This window comes from Chlorocebus sabaeus, chromosome 18 (genome assembly GCF_047675955.1).
Source record: "Chlorocebus sabaeus isolate Y175 chromosome 18, mChlSab1.0.hap1, whole genome shotgun sequence".
NCBI lineage: Eukaryota > Metazoa > Chordata > Mammalia > Primates > Cercopithecidae > Chlorocebus > Chlorocebus sabaeus.
The window spans coordinates 47,991,386-48,013,880 of NC_132921.1; the positions used below are offsets into that span (position 1 = coordinate 47,991,386).

The window sequence follows — 22,495 nt, forward strand, 5'->3', positions numbered from 1 at the left end:
CCAGGTGATGCTGATGCCTCATCTGGGTAGCAAGGCATCATTGCAATCACTTGGAATCTCACTTTGATTAGGAACATACTGTTGACATCGTTGATGGACTGCTCACGTTAGCCCTACTTGAACTAACAATATACCTATTGAAGTTTTTATTCTATTAAAAAATTGGTGAAAGAATAGAAAGTACTTTAAAATATCTTACAAAATAAAAAAGATTGCTAATTTTCTAATTCTTGTTTTACTTTTTATTTCCTCTCAATTTAGTGCATTGCGCAAAAAAACTTCAGTTAATGGCTTTTTTTCCTTCAGCAGGTGAAGGCAGCTAAGACATTTTTAATTCATTATCTCATAAATACAACCTCAGATCTTTTACAGACCAGGAAAGCTAGTCATTTTGAAATCCATTGTATCATAAAAGTAGGATTGCTGAATTTAGCAAAAATAAAAATTAAAAACCAAATAACAAAAAAATGAAATGCTCAGTTAATTCAAATTCAGATACATTAAAACAAATCTTATCTAAAATCAAATTTAACTGGTTATCCTGTATTTTACCTTGCAACCCTAGAGAAAAGCATACCCCCGAATTCTAATTTATCTTGAAGTGCTGAAGGCCAGGTGCTGGGATGGAGAATTAACAGACCCACTGACCATGTTCCCTAAACATTTCAACTGTAGAGGGAATTGCTTCTGGATTTGCCAATACTACATCACACACGTGGTTATTACGGCTGCTAATTTGTGGACGCTCCTTTTAGGGGATCTGTGCCCAGGAGACTACACTTTTAAAAAAATCACGACAGAGGGCAAGCTGGAAGTGAAACTACCGAAGAGTCTTACTTATATCAATAGCTTCTTTCCCGGGAAGAACCAGGTGGAGCAAAACCAGCAAGGTCTTCCTTCTCAGGTCTCTCTTTTTTTCCACTTATGGAGAGCTGAAGCAGCTCATGGAAAGCTAAGATAGTAGTTTCTTGGTAAGAATCATGAAAGGTTTTCCTTCTTAATATCAAATGCTGTTAAGTTGATCAGATTTAAGATGATCTTTGAAAGAAGGAAGGAATGTACAAGGTGGTTTCAGGCCCTGTCATCTCTTAACAGTTTTTGAAAGCCTTTACCAGGTTTTAGAGGGGCAAGCTAATCCTCTGATTTCATTTTTATGTATGATGTGCAGTAAATAGTTTCGGGTACTTCAGCAAAACAAAGGCATCTACTCATTTCTAGGTGCCTTTTCTTGTGTATTTACCCACCTCCTACCTACTTCAAATACCGATAGTCATTCTTGCCATGATGTTTATAGTAAGTTGGGACCAAGGTTTGCCTGTTAGCAGAACAGTGTTGGATGTTTTGCCTCTGTTTAAGCAATTGATAATTATGAAGTCCCTGCTCTAGTAAAAATATAGTAAGTCTAATTATTCTCTAATTTTAGAAATTAATTTGGAGAGAACTATTAATGCTATGTGTATAGAACAGGCTATATATTTCATACCTGGAAGATATTTTACCTCTCTTCTAGGGGGTTAAAAGAGACAGCTTATTAAGGATTTCAACAAGGTAGTAAACAAATATATAATAATTTATATGTAATATATAAAAATATATATTATGTTATATATTTAATATATATCTCATATATTAAATATATTATATATTAAAATATATATTATTAAAATGTGAATCTAGACTATGATAAGGAAGGGCAGTTAATTTCACTTGGATTGGTTCCTTACCCAGTCAGCATGGGAGTTACACATCAATCTCCAGCCATCCCTTTCCTCCTTACCCCCATCAGAAGCACTAGGGGTTAAAGTGGAAGTCAGTGACCTAACATGCCATTACTATCAATAGTCTTAGGATGGGATTAAATACACACAATTTTTTGTTTTTAGAAATAATTTAGCTGATGTTAGGTACCTCAAAACTTACATTAAGTATAATGTGTTGTTTGATTTGGTGAAAAAGGAATCCCTTTGTCTTTTCAGTCTATAAATTGCAGCTGATTCTGGAAGGGGTGAACAGAACACCCGTTATATACAACCCTTCAAGTTGCTCTATTATCTAAGTGAAACTCATCGCAAACTCCCATTCTGTGACATTAACAATTCATCAAAAGGAGGAAGTTCTTTTAGCTGAAGGAAGTTTTATGACAAGCAACACTTAAAATAAAAAATTGAGACTCCTTCCCATCAACGTAGTTAATATCCTTTCTAGAATCTTAATAGTAATCTTTCCAGCTTTGAGCAGACTGGAAATAATTTAAGATGAATTTGGAATTTCTGGATTATAATCTGGTCTACTTTTGAATTTGGAAATTTTAAACAAAATTGTCCACAGCATAATGTCAACTTTAGCAGTGTTAGTAACCATGTGTATATCTTTTTAGGATTTAGTGATCCTTGCCATTACAAGTAGCAAGCAATTTACATTAAATGTATGTTTTAGAAAAGTAGTGCTATTTCTAGGCCAGGCACTGTGGCTCATGCCTGTAATCCCAGCACTTAAGGGGGCTGAAGCAGGTGGATCACATGAGGTCAGGAGTTCGAGACCAACCTGGCCAACATGGTGAACCCTCATCTCTACTAAAAGTATAAAAATTAGCTGGATATGGTGGCGTGCGCCTCTAATCCCAACTACTTGGGAGGCTGAGGTATGAGAATCACTTGAACCTGGGAGGTGGAGTTTGCAGTGAGCTGAGATCACACCATTGCACTCTAGCCTGGGCGACAGAATGAGGCTCTGTCTCAAAATAAAATAAATGAAATTAAATGAAAAGAAATAAAATAGTAGTGCTATTTCCAAAAATGGCAAGTTTCCACATCATGTTAAGTGTTTGAAGTGGCAGTCAATAAAAAGTTTCTAAATCTGAATAAATTTCCAAATTATGTCCTAATATACTAAAACAAGCATATGAAGGCCCTCATAGGTTGGAAAAACATTGGCTAAAGAGTTAAGGGAAGTGTTCACACTGGGATGGCTCTTAAGGACATGCTTTCACATCTTCTAGAGCTCTGGAAATGATTACTAGTTAGTATTGCACTATTTGGGCTTTTGGATTCAGAAGTTATATGGTTGACTATATCACTAAAATTCATATATTTAGAAATATACTGCTTTTTGCAAAGTACATACACAAGAATATGAAAATAAACTGTCTTTTATTTTTAGTGATTAGTTGACCTATGGTTAGTAACTCCTTTGTTTCTTAACCTTCTCTAAGGGAAACAAAAACAAAAACAAAAAAGACTAAGGCTTTAAGTGAAGAAATTTTTATTTAAAATTTGAAGTATGTTAAACTGGGGTAAATCAGAGGTCTGCAGTTTTGCTGTAAATATTCTAGGTTTTGTGGGCATACAGTCTGGTTCAACAATTCCATGCTGCCACAGCCATAGACAAGATGTAAACAAATAAGTGTGGCTGCAGTCCAGTGAAACTTTATTTTGGACACAGAGATTTGAATTTTATATAATTTTCAAGTGTCCTCAAGTATTTTCTTCTTTGAATATTTTTCCATGACTGAAAAAATATAAAAATCTATGTTGTCTTCAAGGTCATACAAAACAAACAATGGGTCACAGTTTGCTGATCCTAGAAACAGATGGAGTCGTGAGTTTCATCTCAACACAGCTTAATGTAATTGTATGGTTTGTCAGTGATTTTAGAAGTGATAGATTACTAGATTAGGTTTATTGGAAGCGAATTTACCAATTAATTATATTCGATAAAGCTCTGGTGTAAGAAACATAATTTTGGATACTTCTCAAATCTTGCAAATTTGGAACAAAAATTTTGTGAAATTAAGAGGTTTGAAATACCAAAGCCAGACTTTTTATTATCTCAGATTAAAGAGTATAAATTCTCTTTCAATGTTTAAGATGGTTGAGGTTGAATTATATAGAGTTGGATGTATTCTTTGTGACCTCCAATAGGTGAATGCTGCAAGGAGAGACAGGAATGTGCTTTGAGGGAGACAGTCAAGCATAAATTGGAGGACTCCTTAGTGAAGAGGCATCAGGCATTTAAGATTTCTATGCGTGGTGGAACTAATCTGTAAGGGTCTCTAGTAAAGTTTACCCTTCTATGACTTGGAAAAAGATTTGAAGAACTTATTATTATGGTTACCTAGATAAAAAGCTAAAGACAGCTCAAAATGTTTGGGGTTGGTTAATTCCAAAGGTTAATTACTTAAGAATAAAGTTGGCTGGGCATGGTGGCTCATGCCTGTAATCCCAGCACTTTGGGAGGCCGAGACAGGTGGATCATGAGGTCAGGAGATCAAGACCATCCTGGCTAACACAGTAAAACCCCGTTTCACTAAAAATACAAAAAATTAGCCAGGTGTGGTGGCAGGCGCTTGTAGTCCCAGCTACTCGGGAAGCTGAGGCAGGAGAATGGAGTGAACCCGGGAGGTGGAGCTTGCAGTGAGCTGGGCGACAGAGCAAGACTCCATCTCAAAAAAAAAAAAAGAAAGAAAGAATAAAGTCGCTGAGAGAATGATGTATGTGAATAGTTTCTACTTTTTGAGGAAGGAGTTAATTCAAACCAGTCTTGTGTAGCCAAAGCCTCCAGGCAAGATGGCATCAAAACCTATATGATGCAATAAACACTGGAAAAGGAGTCAATAATCCAGGAGTCAATGCCTTGGCATTGCCGGGATCACCTAACTTGTTGGATTCACTTGCGTAATTTGGCACCTGGGAATACCATTTACCCAATTATGTTTAAGCTCTGATATGTTAATAAGACCAGAGGGCTGTATAAATTTAAGGTAATAAGACTGGGTGGTTCTCGTCTGTTCTCAAACACTTTAGAGCTTATAAAATTGAGATGACACACTTTCTCCTACTCTACCCCTTTTAGCCCACTTGTAAATATTACAGAGCTAGGTATATATCATACTCTGAGAAACAGTTTCTCACTAATATGAAGTAATCTGATTAGTCTTTTTTTTTCTTTTTTTTTTTTTTTTGGATGGCCTCTCCCTCTGTCCCCCAGGCTGGAGTGCAGCGGTGCAATCTTGGATCACTGCAACTTCTGCTGCCTTCCCAGGTTCAAGTGATCCTCTCATCTCAGCCTCCCGAGTAGCTGGGACTACAGGAGTGTGCCACCATGCCTAGCTAATTTTCATATTTTTTAGTAGAGACGGGATTTCACCATGTTTGGCCAGGCTGGTCTTGAACTCCTGACCTCACGTGATCCGCCCACCTTGGCCTCCCAAAGTTAGTTCTAGTTTTCTAAATTACTTTATCTCTTATGCCTCCCAAAAAGGTGTTGACATTTCAGAAGTGCCTCTCCAGTTCTTTTTCTAAGCTACACAGAAGTGAGAATGAATGCATTTATATCATTTTGGCCTTTGGAAATTCTTATTAACATATAGTTTTGGTTGTACTTATCACAAAATACATCCAACTTCTTACTTTTAATATGCTGGCGATTTAAATGTACTTATGCTAGTTTAATGGGCAATACACAGGTGAAAATAAAAGTTATTTAACTGTCAATCTATTCTGTAATGTCTTTCCTAGCTCATTAAATTCACATGTGGTTTTTCACAATAATAAGTAGAGAGTGAAATTTTGTGAAGTGATTCTTTGGCCCATCAGAGTGTGGTTAAATGTGATAATAATTATTAGTTATGCTCAAAATGCTAAATTGTTGGGTATAAAATGTAAGTGAACAAATGAGCTATCATAACAAGAAAGAATTGTAACAGGACTTCGGCTTTTATATATCTGGAATGTCTGTCTTGGAAAACAACAAACTGAATGTACTCAGGACGCTTTGGTTTTCAGTGTTCTCCCCATCTTTTGATACTCTTCAGTACGAACAAGCAGTATCAGTAACTCACAAAGTCTGTGCGCCTGCTTTGGTGGCTACAGACATTAAGGCCCCCACGAGAAAACAGAATACCAAGCAAGTTACAATAGATGCTATAAGAGAGGTTCAGATGAAGTTCAACGGCCAACAATATTGAGTGCTTGCTCAAGACACCGTTGTTCCTCCTTAAAGAAATTGAAGGCTGGTGTGGTGGCTCACGCCTATAATCCCAGAACTTTGGAAGGCCGAGGCAGGTGGATCACCTCAGGTCAGGAGTTCAAGACCAGCCTGGCCAACATGGCAAAACCCCATCTCTGTAAAAATATAAAAATTAGCTGGGCATGATGGTGTGTGCCTGTAATCCCAGCTACTCAGGAGGCTGAGGCAGGAGAATCACTTGAACCCAGAGGCAGAGGTTGCAGTGAGCCAAAATTGTGCTGGCCTGGGCAACAGAGTGAGACTCCGTCTCAAAAAAAAAAAAAAAAAAGAAAGAAAGAAAGAAAAGAAATTCAGGATTGGGAAGAAAGCATTTAGACAACAGTACAGAGAGTGACAGTGACATTAAAAATAGTGTCTTCACTATTTTTATTTATCGGTATTAAAACTGAAAGAAGAAAATGAAGGTTTGTTTTTTGACGACTCTAAGATAACCTGTTTAAAGATGCAAAGAACCAGAAATAACAGGTTATCCTGGAGTCATTCTTTTGGGATGACTCTTTTTTAAAGGCAAGAAACCTCTGGTTAATAGCCAATACGAGGTTTTATGTAAAATGTTAAGTGTAACCATTTCTATTTAAATAGATCCTTTAATCCACTCCTGGATGTATAATCAAGTAATATTTGACTTTTTTGTATGCAAAATTTTATGTGTTACATATTCATCCTACTTCACATAACTGAAATAACCCAAACCAGTTTACAGTTTCCCAACAGTTTTTTTTTATATGCTTCCCACCAAGGAAGTTACAGGATGTCTAGTTAGCTTTGTGTTTCCCCTTCTAACAGAAGAGGGCATTATATGAAACAGGCAGAATGGGGGTACTTAAAGGGAGTGGCTCCTGCAAGCTAGTAGATCCTGATCAGATATTAAAATGTGCTTTCAAAGGAGTGGAGTTTGTGCCTGTCAACAAACTACTCGCTGTAATTACTTCCTATTCACTGGGATCGCTGTGCAGCCTGCTGACTCACCAGGCTGCTGGAGTATGTTTCTGCTGGGTTTCCCTACCGCCTGCTACACATGAGTCATCACAGGAATGGAAGTTTCTGTCCGTTTCCCTTAACAACAGTGCAGAAACCAGGCATTGAAGTAAGCTTCGATCTTTCCAATCAGACCCTAGCCAGGGAAGGGAAAAATGATGTGGTAGGTGTCACCACCAGCTAGGCTGCTAGATGACAGCTCCCCACCCCAGGGTGTTAGTCATCGGCACTCCAGTTTCAGCGTCTTTTCTCTCACCCACCCAAGTAAAGTGGCATCTTGTCTTGCAACGCCTGCTGCTTGCTGCTGGCCACTGAACTCTTCCTTTGCTGTAGTTTCCCCAACTTGGCTGCACAATGAAGTCACCTTGAGTTGTTTGTTTTTGCTTTTAAATACTATGCCTATTTCTCACTCCCAAACAACCTGATTTAAATAGTTTGGGATGTGATCAGGACATCAGGAGTTCTCAAAGCTCCCCAGGTGATTCCATATGCAGCAAAATTTTAGAACCAGTGCTTTGATAGAGACCCACACAAGAAAAATTTACCAGTTAAGCTTATCTACCAATCACTTGGTGAGCTCCCAGACCTCTTATCTTACCCCTAACTGATGTCTTTAATCAGTTTGGCAGAAAAGAACGAAAGCAAAGTAAGGAAGCATTTCATTTCCAGAGGGGACACAGGCTAACCAAGAACCATACCCCTTTTGCTTGATAAAAATTTGGCCAAATTTAGCGTTCAAGAGAAGCAGGGGAAATGCTGCCGTTCTTCAGATTACCTTTTGATCTCTGTTCTGTTTCATTCCACAGTGTCCTGTTCAGCAAAGGTGTAAATTGCAGGTCCTCAGATTAGAAGTAGGTGCTGCGTCTGACCACAATTGCGACCGGTCTGCACACTTCACCCCAGCTGGGACCGAACCTCCGCCTCGCAGCGCGGCCCCAAGGTCGATACTATGCTAATCAAGGAAGTTCTTCCGTTTCGGTGAGCGCTGGCGCGGGTTTGAGCGCTTAACCCTTGATTCTACATTGACAGCACGATAGTGTTTTTAGTGACCTCTTCCTGCCTAGCGGGTCTACATTATTTTCCTTTTGTTCTTCTTTTTTTGGAAAAGGAGATGTGAGCAAGTGATAGAGAAGACACTCAGGGAGGGGACAGCAGTGTTGGCTGGTGCGGAGGTGAAGGAACGGCAAACGTTCGGAATATTAATTACTCCCCGCGCTACTGACCCTGCGAGGACTAGCAGGAGGGGCCTGGGGGTTAAGACAAAGGCTTCTCCTGATCAAATGGCTGCAGCGCCCCTTCTCCGAGGTTACGGCTCTGCCCTCGGCACTGGATTGACTAAGTCACTGGAGGAGTGACCAAACCCACTAGCCCTTTTGGGGTCTGAAAGTCAGTTTTATCGAGCACCCCAGGTTCAGAGGGGACGGCTTTCCGCGTCCACCCCTCTCCCGGCTCTTTGTGGGATTTCTGGCTTCGGCATAGCCCTTCTAAGTGTAGACCGAAGAATTTCCCACTGAGCGGAGTGCGAAGTCGCTGAGTAGCCCTCGCCCTGCGCTCCCGTGCTCCCTGCAGAAGAGCCGCTTGAGCGCAGAATAACAACCCGCTTCCTTTTGCGCCCACCCGGCTCCTGAGTCCCGGGAGCGCGGATGGTGGCCGGTGTCGGAGTGGGAGAGTGGTGGCTGCCGAAGGGGAAGTGCCCGGGGTCCGGGGGATGCTCCCAGGCGGGCGAGCGCCAGCGCGCTACACTTCCTGATCTGTCCCCAAGCGCGCAGCCCCTGCCAGCGCCCCCAGCTCTCTCAGTCCCGGCTCCCAGCTAGAGCCTGGAGGATCTTGCGCCGCGGTCGCGCAATCACGAGCCCCCCTCCTTCACCAACGCCGTCTTCCTACCCTGGACAGCCCCAGCCTCACCCCTCAGAACCAGTCCACTTCGCTTCTGCCAGCGTGGCAGCCCCAACTCCCTCCCTCCCCTTTTCTGGGGTGCACAGAGCTGGGGCCCCAAACCAGAGATGCGACACGCGGGAGCGCGGCGGGGTGCACACCGAGACCGCCTAGCCGACCCCTGCACAACTTCTTGCTGGACTCTGGACCCCCTGTTCCGCTTGCTCGGAGCCCCGTGGGCTGCAGAACTCAGCGGCAGGAGGAGGGGCGGCCAGCCCCTGGCCTGGGAGGGACTGCTCCAGGGCAGGGGGTGTCGGGGTGAGCCAGGGCGGTACCGCTTTAAATGCACTTGACTCACCTGCTCCGGCGCTGTCGCCTCCTTCCTCTGCTGACAGCTGGGGGCTTTGTTTTCTCCACCCACCCGGCCGGCCGCGCTCCGCCCCCTCTGTCGCACGTGACTCGCAGTCTGCCGCCGCCGCCGCCGCTCCGCGAGTCCACCCGAGAGAGCCCGGCCAGCGCCGCCCCTTCCCGGGGGTGCGGGTGCGGGTGCGGGTGCAGGTGGAGGTGGGCGCCCCGCTGCACAGGTCCGAGCCGACCCGCCTGAAGACGCTGTCTCAGGCCAAAGGAAGACAGGATGAATTCGTGACAGGGAAGAAAGTGCCAGCGGGTGAAATAAACTAAGTAGTTTGACCCCACTCGAGAGGGAGGAGGCCTGGAGAGGGAGGAGGCGCGGCTTGCAGAGGGGGCTTGAAAAGGCGCTGCCACACCCTGAATTAAGTACCTGCAAACAGGGGCTTGCACACCAACCGGGGAGCATCTGCTTTTTACACCAAGTGTTTGTACTTCTACCTGGAGCAAGATTGATAATAAGGGGCAAACTAGTTTTGTCATGAATATTACTAATTAAACTAGGCAATTCTAATACAACTAACAATTTAATAATAGCATGTTTTATTGGGGTTTAAAATCTGCTTGTTGATGCTGTTGATATTTGGGTTCTATTTGGAAAGTGGAGTGCAGGCTGGAGAAGCGAACTCCAGAAGTTTACTGCTTGTCCATTTGGAACAGCAGCTATTTTTAATGAAATGAGAACATGTTCTGGCTTCAAGATCCAGCTCAAGATCTGCTGCTTTTGGAAGTGGTCCCGACCCGCGCTGGTCGCAGTGATCTCTAGTGTTTGAAACAGCAAGGATTTGTCTGAATCCTGTTAGCTCTTGGAAAACACATTATATACCTTCCCTCCCGCGCCCTACAAATTGCTACTCAGAGGGAAAGATTGTCTGTATCTCCCCCAGCGTTCATTAAAGCCAAGTCTTCATAGTGGAGTGATTTAGCACGGTGCTTCTCAAATTTTAAGAGGGATCACCTGGGGATATTGTTGAAGCCAAATTTGAGCGTGTCTGGAGTTGGGCCTGAGATTCTGCATTTCTAGCAAACTCCCAGGTAATGGCATTGCTGCTAGTTTGAGGACCACGTTTTCAGTAGAGAGGTGTTGATCGCCGCTTTGGCATTAGCCAGTCTATTTTGAGTCTTGACTACACCACCTGCAAGCTGTATGACCTTAGGCAAGTTTCTCAACATTTAAACCTCACATGCTGTAAAATAGGGATGATACTAATTTCCACCTCATAGGGTTGTCTTGAAGATTAAGTGAGAAAGTCCGTATAAGGCACTTAGTGTAGTACCTGGCACACATAGCTAGGGTTCAGAAAATGCTAGCTGATTCACTGTGGAGGTCATCCTTGCAGGGGGAAAGCTGGCACCAGGTGCAGCATGGCTGCAGGGGAAGCAATGTGTGAAATGGGCACGAGAGTGAGGTAGGCAGCCCAAGAACGAGGACTGTGCCCTGCAGTGCCTAGTATGTGCCGGATGTATAGGATATGTTTGGCGAATAAATAAATGACTATAATGTGGAACAGAATATGTGTTCAAAAAGTTCTGCTTCTTTAAATCATGATAAATTAGTTCTGAGACATTGAATTAAAAATCATTTTGCTTTCTATTACAGATAATGTCCAGTTGCCTGTCACGTGGGTAATCTATTTTAATATCTGAGACAGTACATGGATTGTTAAGGTTTAGTACATTTTTTATCTTCATTAAAAACCTTGAAATTTAAATTTAAATGAATTTATTAATGAAGATTTGGTATTCTTAGCTCTGAAAATGAATGGCTGTTGTCATCATAGTTCTCATATCTTCCTTCCTTGCTGCTTCTCCTCTCTCTGTCCTCCAATAGTGTTTCCTCAGACTCATTTCTTGTCTTTTTTCCCACTCTGCCATTTTCCTTAGAAATTTTATGTGTGTCTTCAGTTCATCTTTCAAGTGTGTGTGGATTACTTCTGAATCTGTACCCACATTCTTAACCCATTTGCAAGCCTTATTTCTGCCTTTCCCTTACTTGTTAGGAATTTCCATTTCCATGGGCTTTTAAAAATTTATTTATTTTTCCACTTGAACTCTATTTTTATTTATGTAAATATATGGGGTACCTGAAAGATTTTCACATGTATATAATGCATAGTGATCAAGTCAGGGTATTTACGGTGTCTATCACCTGAGTATAATATGTGTATATACATATATTTTTAAGTATAGTCATCTTATTCTCTAGCACACATTAAATTACCTCTTTTTATCTTACTATATTTTTGTACACTTTAACTCACTTCTCTTCATCCTCCTCCCCCTCAATCCACTCACCTTACTCAGTTTCTTTGTATTTCCACTCTCTAATTCCATGTGTTCAGATTTCTTACTTTCCACAATATGTGAGAACATACTACATCATTTTGTGCTTGGCTTATTTCACTTATGATAATCTCCAGTTTCATCCATGTTGCTGCAAATAACACAGTTTCATTATTTTTAATGGATGAATCATATTTCATTCTGTATATACACTACATTTTCTTTATCTTTTCATCTGTTGATAGATACTTATGTTGATTCCATATCTTTGAAGTTGTGAATAGTGCTGCAATAAACATGGCAGTTCAGGTATCTCTTTGATATATTGATTTATTTTCCTTTGGGTAGATGCCCAATAGTAGGACTGCTGGATCAAATGGTAATTCTATTTATAGTTTTCTTGAGAAATTGCCATGCTGTTTTATATAGTGGCTATACAACTTTATATTCCCACTAACAGTGTATTAAAGAGTTCTCTTCTGCACATCCCAGCCAGCATTTGCTATTTTTTTGTCTCTTTAATAATAGCCATTCTGACTGGGGTATGATAGATGATATCTCATTGTGGTTTTGATTTGAGTTTCTTTGATTATTAATAATGTTGTACATTTTTTTCCTTAAACCTGTTGGCTATTTGTAGTCTTATTTTGAAAAAGGTCTACTCATGTCCTTTGCCCACTTTTTGATGGGTTTAGTTTTTTTTTTCCGGTTGAGTTGTTTGAGTTCCTTATGTATTCTAGATATTAGTCCCCTGTAAAATGAATATTTTGCAAATATTTTCTCTCATTCAACAGGTTGTCTTTTCATTCTGTTATTTCTTTTGCTGTGCAGAATTTTTTTTAGCTTAATTAAATTACATTTGTCTATTTTTGTTTTTGTTGTCTGTGTTATTGAGATCTTAGTTATAAATTCTTTACCTAGACCAATGTCCAGGAGAGTTTTTCCTAATTTTCTTCTAGTATTTTTGTAGTTTGGGGTCTTACCTTTAAGTTTCTAATCCATTTTTAGTTGATTTTTGTATATGTTGAGAGATAGGGGGTCCAGTTTCACTCTTCTGAATATGGCTATTCCATTTTCTCAGCACCATTAATTTAAGAGGATGTCCTTTCCCAGTGCAGGTTCTTGTCAGCTTTGTCAAAGATCAGTTGGCTATAAATCTGTTGCTTTATTTCTATGTTCTCTATTCTATTCCATTGATCAATGTGGCTGCCCACTAGATTTTAGTGTGTTCTAAATTAAACCCCTTTCTCCTCCCATAAAACTGATACCTCCTTGATGATAAATCAAGATGATTGTTTACATTGGAAAGCCCTCAGTGCTAATCCAGGGACACGGCAAGGGTGTGGAACCCAGTGTGATTTATCCCAACTACCTTCCTGCTGTTCCCAGGTGTTTCTTTGAGATACTGCTCTCAACAGTGACTGGTGTCAACTCATGTATATGTATATACCACCTACTGGTGTAACAGTCACATATGCAGTTGTGGGATGCTACATAAATGGTGACCGAGCTAGTGAGAGATTGTGTCAGTTAGGGTAGGCTAAATTATATTGCTGTAACAAATGCCATCAAAATCTCAGTGGCTTAATACAACAAAAGTAAATTTCCTCCTCATGCAAAATTTCCAGTGCTGCTATCACAGTGACTCATTGTTCTAGCCTGCTTCATTCCTGTGAATTTCCCTGAGCACCATGGCAGAGGAAGGATGCAGGGGACTATGCACCAAACCTCAAGTGCTTTCACCCAGAAGTGATATAGGTCACCTCTCACATTTCTCTGGTCAAGGAAAGTTACATGGTCATTACCTAACTTTAAGGGCTATGTTTATGTTTCTAGGAATCACCAAGATTCCTAGAAAGTAGGAATCTTGGTGACTGTGAGTAATGGCTGCCACAGGGATCCATTTCACCTAGGAGGGTTGGGGATAAAGTTAGACTGAAATAGTCTAGCTATAACAGTGGATAAGCCATAGGTTACCAGTTCAAGGAAGGTACTCAGTTACTTGTAAAGTCTTTGGGAAACATTAATGTTGTTGTTATCATTATAAAATATCATGTAGAAAAACACTTAAAGGTGACAAATTCTCTCTCTCTGCCTGTCAGGGTTATCTTATGATTTAGCCAAGGTTAGTCTACTCCAGGTAAGAGTGGAGTTTTATCATCCAAACTCTTCTGTGACACAGCGTTCGGCAAAGATCATCTATCTTGATGATACCCTAGGGCACACACCAACCATTAGGTAAGTAAGGTTACATTAACACAAATAAATTTGCTAATTTTGATGGCATTGTTGGTCATTCGCTCCTGAGGAGTGAATGTTTGTGTAACCTGAGGAGTTTCCAAACCTGAGGAGTGAAGGTTTGTGTATAAAAAATGAAATATTTTAGTGGTGTCAAATTGTCCTATGTTTTTCCCATGATTATCTGATTATGCATTGCCAAATAATTTTCTTGTCACGTTCATGGGAATGTTGAAATAAAGCTTTGTGAATAAAATTCAGTTCATAAATAAAGGGAAAAAACATGGATATCAATGTGAGAAAAATAAAGTCTTGGTTTTCAATAAGTTTTGGGTTTCTTTCTCCAAAGGGCAGAGATTACGTCAACTAAACTTCCTTCCTGCATCTCCCTGCGCTTCATGTGCTTAAAAGAGATAAAGGACTGATGGATGCTGTAAACTCTAAAGTGCTATGCAGACATAAGGTATTGTAATGTGTTTCTGGTCACTGAATAATGTTCTTGATCTCAACAATTTTATTTGTCTTTGCCCACATCCATCAGTGACATCTACTCTCCTTTTAAAACATTTACTTCTTTATAAGACTGCTACCAATTAAATATTTTTCTATAATATGAGCATCTTTCCAAAGCTGATATTCTGAGAGTTTCAATCACACATTTCCAAAGATGTCTAGCACAAGGGACTAAGGAGAGGCAGAGTTTATCAATTAATGTTTTAAGGTGTTTACTAAAATTATTTTAATTTTATATAATTAATTTTTGCCTCTGAGTCCTTGCTAAGTTGTAAGTTGCTTTAAATATAAATCAAGAAATATGCTACAGTGAACTACTTATAAATATATCGGCAATACCCTGTGAAACTGAGATGGAAGTGTTCATTACCAAGATATGATAGTGTTTATTAAGATGAGTAGCAAAGGTGGCATGAAATGACAGCTTGCAGGGATCACTGCTTTATGATGACTCTAGCGTTTATTCATGGAGTAAGTATTGCAATAAAAAATAATACCACCTTCAAAGAACTCTATGGGCTCTTAGGAGTATTTGTGAGTTAGCTAAAAAGTGTCATCATTTTATAAGTGAAGTTCGGGAGAAAGCTTAAATGACTCATCCATGTCCTAATTTCTAACTATGACCACTGGCAAAAACTGCTGCCTGCATAAGATAGCATAGAATGGAAAAACAAAATTATTATATTATATATATTTGGGTGTATATTATAAGCTATGTTTAATGTACATCAAAAGGAGAAAAATTGTTACCTTTGCTTATGCAAAGCCGCTGTGTGATAGAAATGTTTATGATTTTATGTCACACTGAAAATAAACTCACATGCAAAGAAATAAGTTGAATTTTTAAAAATATGCTGCTTGGAGCAGGTGTAGCTGAAGGTAATCAGTTCTATACATTTTGAAGACAATGTGTTTAATTAATTTATTAATTAATAATTATCTCTTAGACGGTAAAGCTGTCTTCTCAGTCCCCCTCAGTCTCTGAGGCTGAGAGATGGAATTTCTAGTTTTCTGTTGCAGCTCTATGGAGTACAATGCCCGAATGCTTTCTAGGGATCACTGGGGTCACCATCATCTCATCATGGGATCTTCTGGTAGACGATGTAGCCAGTTTTTCTTGAATCAAAAGCTATTCTTGATTAATTAAACCTAACCTTGCCAGTTGCATCTTCTTTGCAGCTGCCTTATATCCCATCTATGAATTGGTCAGCCAGGGTAAGAATAACAGGGAATTGATTCCTTGACTCTCCTCAGAAGCTTTTTTCTCTTGGTCTTCAATTCTTCAACAAATATTTGCCGTTCTTTGGCTTTTTATATTTAAAATTGCTTCAATCTTTCTAAGTTGTAATATCCAGAAGACATTTTTTGTGGTGCTTTCTATTAGGAAGTCTCTGTGTTAGGCTCTGTGACTACCCAAATGGTCTTTGGCTCCAAGGGGTTTCCCACATAGGGAAAGACAGATGTGTCTATAGTGTGGTTCAAGGGGCATTAAAAGGTGTGAACTGAGTGCCCAGAACACTGGGCAGGCAGAAAGAACATCAAAGTGCACTAATTTGTGCATGTCTCGAAGGATGACGAAGAGTGTACTAGGTGAAGATGGTTTTGGATAAGGCTTGTGTGGGTAAGAGTATTCCAGACAGCAAATGTGAAAGACAAAGCTATTACCAGATTCGAGGATGATGAAATGTTCAATGTGGCTGATGAGTAGGCTTTGAGGAATTGGAGAGATTGCTTGGGGTGACTGGGAAAGTCCTTGTATGTCCGCTGAGATATTTGAATGTAATACGTTGGCCAGTGGTCTCCAAAGTGGGGTGAGAACCACTCAAGGGCTTAGTGAGTGATATACCGGGGTGTGGGAAGAAAGTATTAAAACTTGGCTATCTATCCAAAAATGTGAGAAAGGATTTATGCTTTACTAATAAGTAACATGGATTGACATTGGTACTCTCATTTGGTCCGTATATCAGACCGACAGAGGGACTGCTACGTGCAAAGAATTCTGAGGGAAGGTTGGGATCCACAGCACTGAGAGGTGTCCTTAAGAACCTTGTTCATTCTTAAAGCAAATTACCATTTATCAGCAATTTATGTGTACTTGGTGAAGTGGATTTATGTATTATATTATCTGGGTTGACTAACCTAAGCCTCACAGAATGGACAAATGACTTAAAAAGTTTGAAATAACATGAATATTTCAAACGTTAATAAATTTTAACATAAGTCCTTGCAAAACTGGTGGATGGTCTTTGAAAAATGAAGATCATACTTTCATAAGCTCATCCAATGAATGCTTCCTCTGTTTATATATGTGGTTCTATGTGAGGTGTGTTCTGCAGCTCTGATAGCCAGAAAAACTAAATATAAGTATATTTGTAAGTTGCCTTATAACAATAAAAATTTCCAACAAATGTGAAGAATATTCAACCATATTACTCTCACTAAACAACATTTTAGTAATGGCAAAATATTTTTATATACCAGTGATAAATGGAATAAATTAATTAGCTAGGTATGGTGGCATCCACCTGTCAGCCCAGCTATTAGGGAGGCGGAGACAGGAGGATTGCTTGAGTCCAGAAGTTAGAAGCTGCAGTGAGCTATGATCACACCACTGCACTCCAGTCTGGACAACAGAGCACAACATTATTTAAAAAAAAAAACAAAAATAATAAATAAATGGCATATAAAATAGAGGTTATTTCATCTGCATCTCATCCTTTAATTTTTCAATTTTTATGTTTTCTTATGTGTATGATACATTAATGCAGTACTTGTATAATATATGCTATTTACAAATGGATGTGTATATTTGAGATAAATATTTTACTTATAGGGGTGCATGGGCAGAAGGAAAACCTAAAAAGGTATTAGAGAAATGGTGTCTGTGATCTGGTTTGTTTTTAGGAAGATGACTTCAGTCACAGGATGAAACAAATGATGAGAGACTGGAGTCCAGAAGATCAGCCAGAGGGCAAGTATCATGATCCAGATGAAAACTGATAAGGACCTGGCCTAAAACAGTGATAATGATGATAGAGAGGAGAGATCACCAAACATGTGATCTTCAGTAGGAGTGTGTGTGTATTTGTGTGTGTGTGTGTGTGTGTGTGAGAGAGAGAGAGAGAGGTTATTCCCAGGTTTGTAGCTAGCCAGTCTAAGTAGATAGAACTGTTACTAGAGACAGTGAAATGGGATATCAAGCATGATACTGAGTTCACTTTAGGACATGTCAAGTCAGAGGTCCTTAAGGGATTCTGGAAAGATGTCTAATGGGTGGTTTAAATAAAAATCTTAAGCTCAGGAGAGCTTAAAGATACGGATTTTGCAGTAGCCTTAATTTCTCAATCTGTAGCCCTTTCTACAACAGCTGACCTTAAAACATAGCCCTTCCTTTAAAGACAAATTAATGTAACAGCTTAACATTTATAATTATTTATAATGAAAATGATTAAGAATCAACTACTGCATTGTATAATGGTAATGGCAATACCTCATTACCAAGCAGACAATGTTAGAATTTTAAGTGGACATTTAGGCTAGTTTTACACTCTAATGACCTCTTTAAAAGTATATCATTCTTTTCTGGTTTTCCATGTTTACTATTTTGTTATTCCTCAAGGGTTCTCTAGACTGCAGTATATTGTAAGATAGTCTGTCTTGCATCACCTAAAACCTTGTGCAAATGGGTCATTTCTTTTCTTTCATTGTGCTACAGAAATAATGATTTTTCTGATCCTGCCTTTCCTTCTTTTTTCTTGAGACAGAGTCTCACTCTGTCACCCAGGCTGGAGTACAGTGGCACAATGTTGACTTACTGCAACCTCCACCTCCCAGGTTCAAATGATTCTTCTGCCTCAACCTCCCAAGTAGATGGGATTACAGGCACACGCCACCACACCCAGCTAATTTTTCTATTTTTAGTAGAGATGCGGTTTCCCTATGTTGGCCAGGCTGGTTTCGAACTCCTGACCTCAAGTGATCCACCTGCCTTGGCCTCCAAAAGTGCTGGGATTACAGGCGTGAGCCACTGCGCCTAACTCTGCCTTTCCTTCTTACGGAACCATGAGCATTGTAAAACCAAAGCACGATTCCTCTTTAACTCCATCCTCTCCGTATTGTTATTGAACAACCTGTCAAAGCATGTTCTTGCTGAGTTATGACAATGCCTTTCAAGCCATGCCATTTCTACACATTTCTTACTGTCATATTGTGATATAATAAGAAATATATATGTGGTCTGTGCCTTGGTTCCCGGCACAGAATTCCTCAAACCCTTTTAATTTCCTGAGCGATAGTGGTGCTAGGTGCATCTTTTGTGCTGATATTTGGTCTTTGGCCCTGGCTCCTGACACAGAGGTCCTAATCCCTTGGAGTTTCCTGGGAGGTAGGAATATTTTTTGTTCTAATGAGGCAACTTGCTCTAATGTGGGCTCCTAGATGGAGGCTAGTCACCAGAAAGACCAAGCTATGATTAGAAGCTTGGAACTTTCAGCTCTTCCCTCATGCTCCAGGAAAGAGAGAGGGGCTGGAGATTGAGGTAATAATTGGTCATGCCTATGTGATGAAGCGTCCATAAAAATCCCTGAACTGCATAGTTCAGAGAACTCCGGGCTGCTGAACACGTGGAGGTACTGGGAGGATAGTTCATTCAGAGAGTACATGGGAGCTCTGCGCCCCTCCCACGTATCTTGCCCTATGCATCACTTCCATCTTGCTGTCCATCTGTATCCTTTCTAATATACTTTGTAATAAACTGGTAAATGGAAGTAATCTGTTTCCTTGAGTTCTATGAACCATTCTACCAAATTAATCAAACTCAAGGAGGGGGTTGTGGGAGCTCCCAGTTTATAGATGGTTGTTCAGAAATTGTGGCGGCCTAGATTTGTGATTGGCATTTCCAGTTGGGGGTAGTTTTGTCGAAGTGAGCCCTTAACCTGTGCGATCTGATGCTATTTCTAGGTAGGTAGTGTGAGAATTGAGTTAAATTGTAGGATATCCAGTTGGTGTCTGTTGGAGAATTGCTTGGTGTGTGGAGAAGCCCACTCCCCAACATTTTGGTAACCAAAAGTGTGAGAGTGTCAACTTTGTAAGAGAAGAAAAAGTATTTGTTTTTCCCTTATCTCATACTTATTAAGCACTTGCAGATAATTTACCAGTAAAATTTCAGGCTTCATACAATTTTATTTGTAATATTTATCTCATAAATATGGTTTTATGCCAAAAATATATTTATGTAAATTTTGAATTTTCTTATGTTTTGTGGCATTTTATTATTTAATATTTCCAGCACTTATGCTGTGATTTCCTTATAAAATTGGAATTTATTTTAGTGTAGGAATATCTGTTTCTCCACCAGAATATGGGGCCCAAGAAGATAAGAATTCTTGTCTTTTAGTTTACTGGTCTGTCTGCAGGGCATAGAACTGTGTCTGAGATATGACAGATGATAAATAAATACTTTTGAATGAACAAATGAATACATAAATAAAAGAACAGAATAGATTCATAAATATATCCTGATTTGAATTATTTTCCTGTCGTTTTAATCCAAATCTTCTTTACCACATTGTATTTTTTCTCTGTAATTTAGTGACTTCAATTTTTTTTTTTCTTTTTTTTTTTTTTGAGATGGAGTCTCACTCTGTCACCCAGGCCGGAGTGCAGTGGCACAATCTCGGCTCACTGCAGCCCCACCTCCTGGGTTCAAGCGATTCTCCTGCCTCAGCCTCCTGAGTAGCTGGGAGTACAGGCACATGCCACCACGCCTAGCTAATTTTTGTATTTTTAGTAGACACAGGGTTTCACCATATTGGCTAGGCTGGAGTGACTCCATTTTTTAAAAACACAATGTAATATAAATTTATTGTAAGATAGTAACTTTCACATATACAAGTTTCAGTCGTTCAGCATGTAGGAGAAAATGTCCTTTTATCTTCTTTTAGCTAACAGACATCCTGAAGACAGCAAACATCTTATATGAGTCTCCAAACAACAGGTAGGAAAGTTAAGATTAGTCTGAAAAATAAAATGCAGCATTCGTAAGAAATAGTTATCTTTAGAATATGGCAAATGAAATTTAAAAGGAAGGCATAAATTATAGTATATAACGATAATAGAACAAGAGACCTTAAAATGAATTTCTTAAAGACAATGACTATCTGTACCAGTGAAGTGCTAATCATATGCTACATTTCAAGGCATTGCTAAGATAGCATTTAACCACATCCACAAATTAATTCTTGCCATTAGAGTATTAACATTTCACAAAATGTTTTTCTCCCATCTAAATTCTGGGAAGAGCAATTGAGAAAAAAGCCACTTAATTGTCTCAGGGAAATCTAGCTGCTGTGAGCTGTATGTTGGCTCTGGGGATATGGATCAGGACTTCTGTAAATGAGGATAATGGATAGAGAAACACATCTGCAGTGATGGGAGAGATGGGCCCTGAAACTCCCAAGTCGACTGTGCTTTGGAGAAACACTCACATGCTACCATGTGTTTCTTTGTTCTCCAAGAACATCCATTCTCTTCATCACTCACAAGCACACATTTAGTTTTGTCTCATAACTGGGACTGTGAATAAATATAGAATACAAAATATATTCTTACTGAGATACCAAACAGGTATATTCATACTCCTCTTCTCCTTTATTTGTTGATTTTCTTTCTCACAAGAATCTTATAAGATTAAACACATTTTAGACAAGTCACAAACATTACTATGTTAGTTTAATACAAATGCATGTTTATAATAGCAATGATGACATAGGAGCAGGGATCAGGAGTCCACACCACTGCCACAGAAACCTTTATGATGGTTGCAGATCTTTGTGATTATCTCCAGAACAGCAAAATGTTTTCATGCCAGGTCAGACTCTGGCTAAAGGCCAGGTTAGCAACATGCTCTTTTATTCATAATGAGCTCTAGCTTGCATGAAGTGGAACCAAGCGCAGCACTTTTGATCCTGACCTCTAGAGACCTCAGATTCCAGAAACAGTGTCTAACTGGCTTTTTCAAATCAGGAGAGAGCACTGTGTATTTAAGGAAGAAAAAGAAATCATCAAAAAGCCCGGAAATAGTCAACTAGTTAAACAGATTATAGTTCAGTTATGTGATAGATTATTTGGTAACTGCTGAAAAAAATCAGCAGTTAAATATATTTAGGTATTTAGGTTAAAGATACTTAGGGGCATGGAAAAATGATCACTTTAATATATTACGGGACAAAAACAAGATTCCAAGGTTTTGAATCTGATATATGCAGTATGATGTCATTTGAGTAAAGTAAGTTCACATATGTTTTCATGCATAGAAAAGTAAGTAAATAGATAAAGTTGAAGAAAACATTTTAAAATGATGATATTCCTGATTATAGGGGACTTCTATTTTTTCTTTTATACTTTTCCATTTTTAATAGACCAATTTTTTTTTTTTTTTTTTTTTTTTTTTTAACAGAATCTCACTCTGTCTCCCAGGCTGGAGTGTAGTGTCGCGATCTCACGATCTCGGCTCACTGCAACCCCCACCTTCTGGGTTCAAGCGATTCTCCTGCCTCAGCCTCCTGAGTACCTGGGACTACAGACACGCACCCTCATGCCCAGCTAATTTCTGTGTTTTTGTAGAGACGGGGTTTTGCCATGTTGGCCAGGCTGGTCTCGAACTTCTGACCTCAGGTGATCCACCCGCCTCAGCCTCCCAAAGTTTTGATGGACATTTTTGTTGGCCTTTGTGTGTCAAAAATCAATCTCTCTCTCTCTTTGTATATACGCTTGTGTGTGTGTGTGTGTGTTTGGCCTGTGGCGCTGAAGCGAAACAACTGGGCACCACTGCCTAGCCAAGTGAACTAGTAAAATTAACCATCACACTTCTCAAGCATTCATTTTTACATTCCTTTTTTTTTTTTTTTTAGTAATAAGAACATTTTTCAGTTTTCCCTGTTCAGTTCATATACATTTCATGTACCTTTTCACTTTCCTAGCAACAGTTACAAATCAGGTGAACTGAGATGACTTAGATGACCTTAGCAGATGAATATTAGAATTTTTACTTAGAGGCCTGGCGCAGTGGGTCACGCCTGTAATCCCAACACTTTGGGAGGCCAAGGCGGGTGAATCACCTGAGGTCAGGGGTTCGAGACTCTGTCTCTACTAAAAATACAAAAATTAGCCGGTG

The 22,495-nt window shown here is 39.6% G+C and overlaps 1 protein-coding gene and 1 long non-coding RNA gene across 3 annotated transcripts in view; one reads left to right on the top strand and one right to left on the bottom strand.

Annotated features, from left to right (window-relative positions):
* Window positions 1-9,292, bottom strand: part of MAPRE2 (microtubule associated protein RP/EB family member 2) — a 163,926-nt gene extending 154,634 nt beyond the window's left edge. The window contains exon 1 of one of the 2 annotated variants that reach the window (XM_007974267.3): window positions 9,239-9,292. Coding sequence is in view for 1 of the 2 variants with exons in the window: in XM_007974270.3 (XP_007972461.1) it covers window positions 7,781-7,804 (24 nt within the window). In the remaining variant the exon portion in view is untranslated. Of the gene's footprint in view, window positions 1-7,780; window positions 7,956-9,238 lie in introns of those variants that run through there. The other variant, XM_007974270.3, reaches the window with a different exon arrangement.
* A 130-nt stretch (window positions 9,293-9,422) lies between these two features.
* On the top strand, window positions 9,423-17,695 carry LOC119618491 (uncharacterized). The gene is made up of 3 exons (XR_005234788.2): window positions 9,423-13,809; window positions 14,159-14,272; window positions 17,227-17,695. It is a non-coding gene; the product is annotated as an uncharacterized lncRNA (long non-coding RNA).
* The last annotated feature ends 4,800 nt before the right edge of the window (window positions 17,696-22,495 follow it).